We start from the raw sequence: 11,040 nt of genomic DNA on the forward strand, positions 1-11,040 counted from the left end.
GAAGGGACGCCTCGGCCACGGGGCCTGTTGTGCCGCCGCCGCCGCCGCCGCCGCCGCCGCCTGGGCCGCGCGCGGGGCCTGCCGGGCCTGGCCGTGCCGGGGCTGGGCTGGGCCGCGCGGGGCGGTGGAGGGAGGGGGGGAGAAGCAGGCGGTGCGCGGCGGGCAGGTCCCCTCCGTGTGTGTATGTGCGCGCGTTTGCGTGTGTGTGTGTGCGCGACGCGGGGATCCCCCCCGGTGCCCCCCCCGCCGCCCTCACCTGCACATGATCCGCCATCTTGCCCCATTCATGCTCCGCTCGCGCCTCCGCCCCCGCTGCGCCGGGCCCGGACCCGCCGCGTCCGCCCCGCGCCGCCGCGCGCACCGCGCATGCGCCGCGCGGGGCACGGGCAGGCGCGGCCACGCCCGCCGCCGCGCGGCCACGCCCACCGAAGGGGCGGGCCGCGCCCCTCCGCGGACAAGGCGACGCCCCCTCCGAGGGATAGGCCACGCCCTCCGAGGACAGGTCACGCCCCACAATGCGCATATAGCGTTCCCCAAAGGGACAGGCCACGCCCACCAAGAGGTAGACCGCGCCCCCCCGGAAGAGCGGGTCACGCCCTCCCGACCGGACATACCACGCCCACCGCTCAAGCCGCACCTCCCCAGGTAAAGCCACGCCCCCCCTCCGAGCCTGCGCGCGTCGTATTTTGGACGTACCCCCCCTCCCGTATTTGGGCAGGCCACGCCCACCCAACGCCGCGGAGGCTGCGCACGGCGCGGCGCGTGTGACGTCACGGCGCTGGCGGAGGGAGGAGGAGGAGGAAGGGGGTGGTTTGTTGACACGGGGGTTAAAGGGACCGCGCACCCGCGGCGACGGCGGGGACACCCGGGGACACCTGTGTGACCAGGGGCACCAGCGTGATCAGGGGCACCAGCGACAGCAGTGAGACCAGGGACACCAGTGACACCAGAGAAACCAGTGACAGCAGGGACACCAGTGACATCAGTGACACCAATGAGGACATCAGTGACACCAGTGAGACCAGTGACAGCAGAGACACCAATGAGGACATCAGTGACACCACTGACACCAATGAGGACATCAGTGACACCACTGACACCAGTGAGACCAGTGACAGCAGAGAAACCAATGACACCAGTGACACCAGTGTGACCAGGGACACCAGTGAGATCAGGGACACCAGTGACACCAGTGAGACCAGTGACAGCAGAGAAACCAGGGACACCAGTGACACCAGTGTGACCAGGGACACCAGTGAGATCAGGGACACCAGTGACACCAGTGAAACCAGTGACAGCAGAGAAACCAGTGACACCACTGAGATCAGGAACACCAGTGAGACCAGTGCCAACAGGAACCACACCAGTGAGACCAGGAACACCGGTGTGACCAGGGACAGCAGAGACACCAGTGACACGAGGGTGACCAGGGACACCAGTGACACCAGAGCAACCAGTGAGAGCAGTGACACCAGTGCTACCACGTCCCTGCACCAGTGCCTTGCACCAGTAGCCTCCCAATTACCCCAGCCCAGGACAAGCCTCATGCCCCAGCAGCCCCTGCACCAGTGCTCCCAGTACCCAGCACCAGTGCTCCCAGTGCTCCCAGTACCCAGCACACCAGTGCTCCCAGTTACCCCAGCTCTGTCCCTGTCCCCCATCTCTACCCACTGGGCATTTGTCCCTGGCTGGGTTAACTGGGAGCACTGGTGTGCAGGTGCTGGAGTAACTTGGGACACTGGTGCTGGGCTGGGCTGACTGGAGGCCACTGGTGGGAGGAACTGGGTGCAGGGCACTGGGACCACTGGGACACCCCTGGGACACCCTCTGGACCCTTTTCCAGGCAGGAAAACTGAGGGAGGGCCATGGTGGGAATTCCCAGTGTCCTGCACCAGTGCCAGGGGATGGGACATGGGTGTGTCTAGCTGTCCATGTGTCCCCAGCCCTGTCCCCCAGCCCTGTCCCCCATCCCTGTCCTCCATACCTGTCCTCCATCCCTGTCCCCATCCCTGTCCCCATCCCTGTCCCCAGCCCTGTCCCCAACCCTGTCCCCAGCCCTGTCCCCAGCCCTGTCCTCCATCCCTGTCTCCCATCCCTGTCCCCCATCCCTGTCCTCCATCCCTGTCCCCCATCCCTGTCCCCCAGCCCTGTCCCCAGCCCTGTCCCCAGCCCTGTCCCCAGCCCTGTCCTCCATCCCTGTCCCCATCCCTGTCCCCATCCCTGTCCTCCATCCCTGTCCTCCATCCCTGTCCCCCATCCCTGTCCTCCATCCCTGTCCCCCATCCCTGTCCTCCATCCCTGTCCCCCATCTCTGTCCCCCCAGCCCCTCGTGGGGCTCTTGGGGCCGCAGGAAACCATCGCGAGCGGAGGAAGCGGCAGAACCCAAACCACACGTCACGTGCTGAGCCCGCCCGGCCCCCACACCACAGAGAGAGAAGGGGGGGGACACACGGCCTGGATGGGACCCCTCGGAGCTGTGGGACACTGAGGGACACGGTGGGACACTGAGGGACACGACAGGACACGGTGGGACACGCTGGAGGATGCCGGAGGTGGGAGGATGGAGGAGGCGGTGGTGAAGCAGGGGGGGATCTACCTCCAGCTCCAGCAGACCTTCGGCAAGGTGAGGGGGTGTGGGGGGCACAGGGGGGCTCGGAGGGGCGGGATACGGGGTGGGATCCAAAGGGATTTGGGTGCTCCCAGCCCTTGGCTCCTCAGCCATCCGTGAGCTCCCCGTGGGCACGGGCAGGGGGATGGAAGGTGCCGGGGACACTTTGTAAGGCCAGGGGCTGGCTGGTGTGAGCTGGGGTGAGGGATGTGACCCCCAGAGCTGGGGAGTGACTGATGTGACCCCAAACCTGTGTTGGGTGATGGGTGTGGCCCCCAGACCCGCACAGGGTGACTGATGTGACCCCCAAAGCCAGGGGGTGACGGATGTGACCCCAGACCCACATTAGGTGATGGATGTGACCCCGAGTCTCGTGTTGGGTGACAGATGTGACCCCCAAACCTGTGTTTGGGGATGGGTGTGACCCCCAGACTCACATTGGGTGATGGATGTGACCCCCAGACCCACACTGGGTGGCTGATGTGACCCCCAAAGCCAGGGGGTGACGTGTGTGACCCCCAGGCCCACATTGGGTGACTGATGCAACCCCCAAACCTCTCTGCTTCCGTGCCTGATAAGCTCGGGGTTTGGCAACAGCTCCCAAAAGGGAAGGAGCTCGTGGGCATCTCCAGCTCCGTTCCCTGGTCTCGTTCCCCATGGACACCCTCCAAAGGGGATCCAAGTGCCTTGGGAATGGCAGGGAAGGCGGGCAGGGTGCAGGCAGGGCAGGCAGGGCATCCCCTCCCCATGGCAAGGCAGGAGCACACGGTGCCTGCAGTGCTGGGGGACAGAGAGCAGGACAGAGGCCACCCCAGTGTGGATCCCAACATCCCATCCCAGGGAAAGGGAGCTGTGTTTTTGTCGGATCCTGGGGGCCCAGCAGGCCCAGGAGCAGGAGCTGCCGTGGAGGATGTGCTGCTTTGGGTGCAGGACTTCCCCTGTCCCCACTTCCCCTCTGACACTGGGGCCTCCCATCCCATCCCCTGTGAGCCCTGAATTGCTGCTCCATGGGGGGCGAGCTGGGAACCTTTAAAAGCTGGTGTTTCCAGGGAAAATGGAGGGAACAAGGAGCTGGAAGCCCTTCAGCAGCAGGGGGGTGGCGTGGGCAGGGCTTTTGGGTGCTGCAGGGGTGGATCTGGATGGTGGGCGAGGGCGAGGGTGGGAATGGGATGCTGCTGGTGCCTTTCCCAGCTGGAAAAGCCTTGCTGTGCCTCAGGGATGTTTATCCAGGGATATTTAAACCCCAGTTTACCTCTGGTCAGTCCCGGGCGAGGTGCAAAAACCCGCCCAGACCCCACAGGGGTCACCCCTGTGATCCTGAGGGAACAAAAACTCCAGGGAGGGCGAGCAAAGCCACCTCTGCAAGACACAGTGGCTCTTTCAGGTTCTGGCTCTTAGGACTGAAAATATTTCAGAAGAACACTTTACGACTAACCAAAGGTCAGCTGAACTGTGACCCAGACGTGCCTGTTATTTAGGAATGTTGGGGCTGGTCCTTATGGCGTTTGGGTGTTAAGTCTACATCTCTGAAGTAGATTCTCCCCGTGGCAGAAGTGGAAGAAGTTCTGGGGCGTCTTGTACCGGGAGAGCTCCTGCTCCACAGCCCGCCTGGAGCTGCTGGAGGGCTCGGGGCCGGGGGAGAAGGCCCGGAAAGGCGAGGGGAGCAAGAGGCTGGTCCGGCTGAGCGACTGCGTGCACGTGGCCGAGGCGGGGGGCGATGCCACCTGCCCCAGGGACACCGTCCCCTTCCTGCTGGAGACCACGGACAGGCGCTTCCTCCTGGCTGCTGACGGCGCCGAGGCGGCCGACTGGATCCAGAGGCTGTGCGAGCTGGCATTCCCGGTAGGATAACCGGGATCCCTCGGGGTGGAGATCCGGGGGGGGGTTGGTGTGACGGGGGATCCAGAGGCTGTGCGAGCTGGCATTCCCGGTAGGATAACTGGGATCCCTCGGGGTGGAGATCCGTGGGGGGTTGGTGTGACAGGGGATCCAGAGGCTGTGCGAGCTGGCATTCCCAGTAGGATAACTGGGATCCCCCGGGGTGGGGGGGTCCGTGGGGGGGTTGGTTGCCTTTAAAATGGGGGAAATAGTTCTCTGAGTGTAGGAAGGCAGGAAGCAGCTCTTTGGTTGCACACACACACAGCAGAGGCCTTTATGATGTTTATAACAACATTATATCAACATAATATCTAACACAATATCTAATTGGGATACCTGGGTGTTGCCTCACTGGTTACACCCATTCCCAAAACCATCTGTCCCACTCTCGCCACACCTCCTAAATTTGAGTCAGTGGTCCTGAAACCACCAGCCTTTCCTCCCAGCCCTCCTCACCCTCACCATCTCTGCCCCCCTTGGAAGGGCTTCGAGGCTTCTGAGTAGTTTTGGCTTGGCTGTATCCAACGGTGTGCCCCTGTTACACCTCATTCCAAGCACGTTTTTCCCGATAAAGGTGTTTTTTTTCACCTCGCTCAAACCTTTGTCCGCCAGAATTCTTGACAAGGAGCGGTAAAGAACACCTTGTACCAAAGGTGCTTGGCTAAAAAGGGCTGGAAGAGCCACGCTGAGATTTTATATCATGTAGAGTTTAAGGTGTCCATGCCATGCTAAGATTTTATATCATGTAGAGTTTAAGGTGTCCATGCCACTCTCTGCCCTCGCTCACTGGCCGCTCTCTCCCGGGCAGAGGAGCAGGGAGGAGCAGGCAGCGGGCAGGGACGGCCCTCAGAGCTCTCTGGGCACCGATGGAGAGTTCTCCATGGAGGAAAACTCCCTGTACAGCTCCCGGGGCAAAGGTAGGCACCGGGAAGTGGGGACGGAGCAGCGGGCGGGGGTTTGCTGGGGTGGGAGGCAGCGCTTTGTCCCACAGCCCCTCATCCCCACCTGCACCAGGGAGCTTCCTCGTGCTTCCTCGTGCTTCCTGGTGCCGGGGAGCAGCTCCCAGCACAGCTCCCAGCTGTGTGGTGGGAAGTCTCCTCCCGAAACATCCCCTTCCTGCTGCGGTTTGGCAGGGCCGGCTTTGCCGCGCTATCGCCTGCGGCCGGAGCCCTCCGGCCCTTATCGGCCGGACACTGCCCCAACCGGGGAGGGTCCTGAGCCCCCCGGGGCGGGAGGTGCCCAGCCCACCCTTTTTCCCCCCCCTGCAGCCGGCCTGGAGCAGGAGTTCGAGGTGACGGTGAGGGCCACGCAGTCGTCGCAGCGCTGCCGGCTCTGGGGCCGCTGCATCCTGCGGGCCGGGGAGGAGGCGCTGGAGCTGCGGCACTTCCAGAGCTCGGAGCTGCTCTACAGTTGGCCCTACCGCTTCCTCAGGCGCTTCGGGAGGGACAAGGTCGGTGGGGAAGGGTCTGGAGTACAAGTGCTGTGGGTTGCTCAGCCTGGAGAGGAGGAGGCGCAGGGGAGACCTTATCCCTCTCTACGACTCCCTGACAGGAGGGGAAATCAGGAGGGGTTGGACTTTTCTCCCAGGACAAGAGGGCACAGCCTTGAGCTGCCCCAGGGGAGGTTTAGGTTGGACATGAGGAAGAAGTTCTTCCCAGAGAGAGGGATCAGCCCTTGGAATGGGCTGCCCAGGGAAGGGGTGGAGTCCCCGTCCCTGGAGCTGTTTAAGCAGAGCCTGGATGTGGCATCAGTGCCATGGTGGGGGGGACAAGGCGGGGTTGGGTCACAGGTTGGGCTCGACGATCTCAGAGCTCTTTTCCAAGCTCAGTGACTCTGTGTGGGTGTGGGCAGAGCGGGCTGGGATGCAGGGATTGATGCTGTGTGTCCCCCCTCCCTCCCCAGGCGACGTTCTCCTTCGAGGCCGGCCGGCGCTGCACCTCCGGGGAGGGCAACTTCGAGTTCAACACCCGCCAGGGCAACGAGATCTTCCAGGCCATCGAGTCGGCCATCGACGCCCACCGGGGCCGGGGGGGCCCTGGAGAAGAAGCCCCCCGGCCCCTCGGCCACTCCAGGACGCCCAGCTGGGCACAGGGGCACGAGGAGCCCGGCGGCCCCAAGGAGCCCGCCCGCGAGGGGAAGGTGCCCAAAGCCAAGCCCCCCGTGGTGATGCCCCCCCTCGGCGGCTGCTCCGGGGCTGGGGAGCCCTCCCGGGGGGCTGATTATCCCTATGCCGAGCCCTGTGATTCCCTCCTCCGTGGGAAACCCGCGGTGCCGGGCAAGAGCTGGAAGCAGGATGCTCCGGCCGGGGCGGAGTGCGAGTACGCCGTCCCCTTCGACGCCATCGCCAAAGCCCTCCTGGCCCGCCAGTTCGGCGGCCTGGGGGGCCCCGAGGGGGGTCCCGACCCCCCCTACACCCCCAGGGAGCCCGGGGGGGGTCCCCAGCAGCCCCCCCAGCAGCCCCCCCCGCGCCCCACGGCCGCCAAGCCCGAGCACATCTACGACGAGCCCGAGGGTCTCTCCGCCCTGGCCGTGTACGACGAGCCCGAGGAGGTGAAGGGCGAGGCGTGGAGGCTGCAGGCGGCCCCCGAGGAGCCCCCCAGGCACGACCAGCCCTACAACCCCCAGCGGGACGACTACGCCGTGCCCAAGAGACCCGTCCCGCTGCGCCAGCCCTTCCTGCTGCAGGGCAAGGAGTGGCTCGGCGACACCGACTACGACAACGTGGCCCTCAAGGTGGCCAAGAAGAGGAACCTGCAGTGAGCGGGACGGGGAGGAGAGGAGGGAAGGACCCACCCCCCGGCTGTCCCGGGCAGAGTTATCCCGACCCCCGCAGAGCTGAGACCCCCTCCCAGCTCAGCGCACCTGCGGCTTGGGGGGGGACGGGCATCCCTGGGGAGGGGCGGGGGCACATCTGGGCAGTGCTGGGGCACATCTGGGCAGTGCTGGAGCACATCTGGGCAGCAGCAGGGGCGCATCTGGGAAGCTCTGCAGTTGCGATGCGCCCACTGGAGGGCAGTGCGAGCCCACCGTACAACAGCCCGTGCCCACCGTACAACAGCCCGTGCCCACGGCTCCGGTCCCCCCGCGGCCCCGGGTGCCAAATCCCTCCCCTCGTCCCGCTCAAAGCTCGGGAATACCAGCTCTGCCCCGCACGGACCCCCGCGCACCCCTCCAGAGGCAACAGGAGCATCCATGGGCCTGGGATGCTCAGGCTGTGCCGGCTGGGGATGCACATCCCACACCTCGGGATGGACAATCCCCAGGGATGCACGTCCCGCCCCTGAGAGCCCCCGTGCCCACACGCAGCCCCCAGTGCTCCCAGTATGCACCAGTTGCCGTGGCAGGGCTGGGCGCTGTGCCCGTCTGAAGGTCCTGCCACATCCTCCCTCAGCACCAGCAGGGCTGTAAATTCCTGCTGTTTCAGCCGCGTTTTTATTTGTAATTCTTTTTATAAACCCACTTTCCAGCCCATTCTGAATTATAGATGGAATGTTTGGCTTCATTGTCACGGAGATTTTCGTGGCTGGCTCTGCTCCTCCCAGTACGGACCAGTATGTGGCTGGACACAGCCTGACTTGCTTTGGGTCCTCCTCCTCCTCCTCTTCCTCCTCCTCCCAGCCACTTCCAGGCCTGCCCAGCCCTTCCTTGGGCCCAGCACCATCCCCAATTCCGTGAATTCCCCCACGGTGAATTCCACGTTTCCCTGGCACAGGCCGCTCTCCCAGGGCTGTGCCAGGCTCTGTCTGTGCCCATCACCCTGCCCAGACCACCTTGGAGCCCACCAGCTCCACCAGCACCCCGGAGGGACCTCGGGAGCTGCCGCCAGTCCCTCCCCATCCCACCATCCCATCAGCTCTTTTCCAGGGAAGGCAAAGACAAGCCATGAATTATTCATAATCTCTTCCAATCAAAGAAACGGCTCAGGTGCTTCAGTTAATTTCCTGGATCCTGAAAAACCCGAAGTGCGGATTTTAATAGGGCAAATTAAGTGCTTTTTATATTGTGCCCTGATTAAAGCTCCGTGTCCATCGATCCGTCGTGGATCGGAGGGGACGGGACACACGGGACACACGGGACACACAGCCTCGGGCAGGTGGCCCTGGGCTCCATCACCTGCTCCAGGTGGGATCCCAGGGGGTGCTCCAGGTGCAGAAACACCTAAGAGTGGTCAAAAATAAAAATAATAAAAGAACCCCCAAGTCTCCAGCAGTTTTTTTCCACGTGGGACCGAGAAAAAAATACGGAGCGAGGCAGATCTTTCTTTCAGGAGGCAGTGGGATTCACTGAGGGAGGGGGGTTGTCCCTCATCCCGTGGCTCCCCATCCTTTCCTGGAATCATTCCAATGGCAGCGAGGGGTTATTCTTACCTATCTCATCTCCAGACCCTGGGCATTCCAGGAGCATCCCCCAGCTGGAGCCACGGGGACTCCTGACAGCCCAGTGCCACTCACCAGGAACCAATTGCTCCAGCACGTGTTATTATTAATTAATTAACGCTCATTACGGTGGTTATTTATTATTAATCAGTGTTAACACAATCCTCACCTCCTCCAGCCCGGCTTCCCGCTGCATCCCTGCTCCTGCCTCCACCTCTGTTCCTCTTCATCAAGCAAAAACATGGAAACAGCTCCTGGACTTCACTTCCGAATCCTACTGGAAGCAGGCAGCCAGGATAATGAGGGATGGCTGGGAATGGCACCATAAAGGAATGGAAAAGCCTCCCAGACTTCACTTCCAAATCCTACAGGCCTAATGGGATTTGTGGTGGGCAGCCAGGATAACGAGGGATGGCTGGGAATGGCACTGATCAAATTTTGGAGGCAGCAGCCTGGACTGGGTGAAGTGCAGCGGGAGTTTTGGTGCTGGAAGAGCATCCCCTGCCTGCCCCATCCACGTGGATGGGGTTTAGGGGTGGAAAAGGGAACCCATCCTGGAATGTTAAGTCGGAAAAGCCCTTGGAGGGGCTCAGCCAGGGGCTGGGCTGGGAAAAAATCAATGGCACAGAGGGAGGGAAAAGAGTGGAGCACAAAGCCCCCAGACAAGCAGAGAGGTTTAATCTGATTTTGGAGTTATTATGGCTATTGAATTATGCTGATTATAAATCATCCAGGAGCAGGGATCATCAAAACAGGGATTTGCTGGGAGCCTGGAGGGGTACAAATGCTCCTGAGCCTCCCCCAGCATCCCTCCAGGAGCAGGGGGGAGGCAGAGCTGTGTCCCAGGATGGAGAAGGGCATGGAGCAGCATCCCAAGGGAAGGCTGGGATGGCAGGGATTGGAGGGGCAGAGCGAGGAAAGAGGGGTGTGGGCACCTCTGGGATGGAGGGAATGAGGAATTAAGGATTGGCACAGACCAGGGATGCAGCCCCGTGGAGAAAACAGGGAGGATCCCAAGGGAAGGCCGGGCTGGCAAAGCTTGGAAGGGCAGGGCATGGAAACAGGGATGTGGGGCTTCTCCATGATGGGGAAATAAGGATGGGGGAAAAAAGAACTGGTGCAGCCCTGTGGAAAAATCGGGGAGGATCCCAAGGGAAAGCTGGGCTGGCAAGGCTTGGAGGGGCAGGGCATGGAAAGAGGGGCATGGGCAACCCCAGGATGGGGAAATCAGGACTGGGCACAGGCCAGGGATGCAGCCCTGTGGAGAAAGCAGGGAGCATCCCAAGGGAAAGCTGGGCTGGCAAGGCTTGGAGGGCACCAAAAGAGGGGGGGCAACCACCTCCAGGATGGAGAGGACGGGGAGTTAAGGGGCTGAACATTCGGGACGGGGGATTCAGGAGCTGAACGCCCAGGACGGGGGTGCTGCCCGTGGCCCGGAGATGCCGCTCCCGGGCGCGTCTTTCCTGGCGGCTCCGCACACCTTGTCAAGGCAGCTCGTTTTCCCATTACTGTCTCCTTGGATTAGGGATGCGCTCGCTCCGCAGCGCCCCCGCCCCGCGCCCATCCCAGGCGCCAGGGAGAGCTGGAAAATGCATTAGAGCCCTGCCGAGGAGCCCCTAATGCCATTAGGGGGCAGGAATTAGAGGTGCTAAATGACAAGCCCCTAATCAGCCCCGGGATTTATGTCAATCACGCTCCCGGAGCGGGGAGGGGCAGGGCCCTTCATTCAGAAAAATTGCCTTAATTGGGAAGGTCTGGATTCTCTCCTCCTGTCTCGTTTGTGGAGCTCGGGAGCTCCTGGAAAGGCTTCTCGGGGCGGGGAGGGGGGGGGATAAATGAAGCTGATGGTGAGGTGCGGGATGAGGAGCGAGGAGGTGGCAAAGTGGAGGGACAGCCAACTCCTGCCTCCATCCCACCTGCTTTCCCTTTCCCTTTTGGTGGCTTGAGGCATTCCAGGCTGGTTATTACTGGGAATTGGGTCATTCCGGTCCGTGTGGGAAAACAGGTTGGAAAACAGCCCCCGTTTTCCCACTTTGTGGACTCTCTAAAGGAGCTGGGCTGCCTCCCTGCCCCGGGCTGCAGCGGAATGAATTGGCAATTCCCAGGAGTCCATAAAGCCTGGCTGTGTTGGGAAGGAAGCTGTAAAAGCTGCGTGTCCACAGCCGTATTTCCTTCACT

General features: G+C 62.4%; 3 protein-coding genes across 4 annotated transcripts in view; 2 read left to right on the forward strand and 1 right to left on the reverse strand.

The window, feature by feature from the left end:
* Window positions 1–339, reverse strand: part of XPO7 (exportin 7) — a 45,015-nt gene extending 44,676 nt beyond the window's left edge. For both annotated transcript variants that reach the window (XM_032712462.1, XM_032712461.1), the window contains exon 1: window positions 257–339. In XM_032712462.1, the coding sequence (XP_032568353.1) occupies window positions 257–274 (18 nt within the window). In that variant the 5' untranslated portion in view covers window positions 275–339. The remainder of the gene's footprint in view (window positions 1–256) is intronic.
* On the forward strand, window positions 287–9,547 carry LOC116799362 (dentin sialophosphoprotein-like). Its single transcript, XM_032712434.1, has 3 exons — window positions 287–645; window positions 834–1,568; window positions 9,430–9,547. The coding sequence occupies exons 1-3, from the start codon at window positions 287–289 to the stop codon at window positions 9,545–9,547; spliced, it is 1,212 nt and encodes a 403-aa protein (XP_032568325.1).
* On the forward strand, window positions 2,266–8,664 carry DOK2 (docking protein 2). Its single transcript, XM_032712463.1, has 5 exons — window positions 2,266–2,623; window positions 4,160–4,450; window positions 5,295–5,403; window positions 5,755–5,936; window positions 6,389–8,664. The coding sequence occupies exons 1-5, from the start codon at window positions 2,561–2,563 to the stop codon at window positions 7,244–7,246; spliced, it is 1,503 nt and encodes a 500-aa protein (XP_032568354.1). The 5' UTR covers window positions 2,266–2,560; the 3' UTR covers window positions 7,247–8,664.
* Window positions 9,548–11,040: the final 1,493 nt, after the last annotated feature.

This window comes from Chiroxiphia lanceolata, chromosome 28 (assembly GCF_009829145.1).
Source record: "Chiroxiphia lanceolata isolate bChiLan1 chromosome 28, bChiLan1.pri, whole genome shotgun sequence".
Classification (NCBI taxonomy): domain Eukaryota; kingdom Metazoa; phylum Chordata; class Aves; order Passeriformes; family Pipridae; genus Chiroxiphia; species Chiroxiphia lanceolata.

What these genes read in the sequence shown, in the direction of transcription:
- LOC116799362 (XM_032712434.1), top strand. Translation starts at nt 287, where the DNA reads ATGCTCCGCTCGCGCCTCCGCCCCCGCTGCGCCGGGCCCGGACCCGCC. An exon ending in CTCAAGCCGCACCTCCCCAG is followed by an intron (nt 646 to 833) that starts GTAAAGCCACGC and finishes CGGGGGTTAAAG; the next exon opens with GGACCGCGCACCCGCGGCGA. An exon ending in CCCCAGCAGCCCCTGCACCA is followed by an intron (nt 1,569 to 9,429) that starts GTGCTCCCAGTA and finishes TGGAATGTTAAG; the next exon opens with TCGGAAAAGCCCTTGGAGGG.
- DOK2 (XM_032712463.1), top strand. Translation starts at nt 2,561, where the DNA reads ATGGAGGAGGCGGTGGTGAAGCAGGGGGGGATCTACCTCCAGCTCCAG. An exon ending in TCCAGCAGACCTTCGGCAAG is followed by an intron (nt 2,624 to 4,159) that starts GTGAGGGGGTGT and finishes TCCCCGTGGCAG; the next exon opens with AAGTGGAAGAAGTTCTGGGG. An exon ending in TGTGCGAGCTGGCATTCCCG is followed by an intron (nt 4,451 to 5,294) that starts GTAGGATAACCG and finishes TCTCCCGGGCAG; the next exon opens with AGGAGCAGGGAGGAGCAGGC.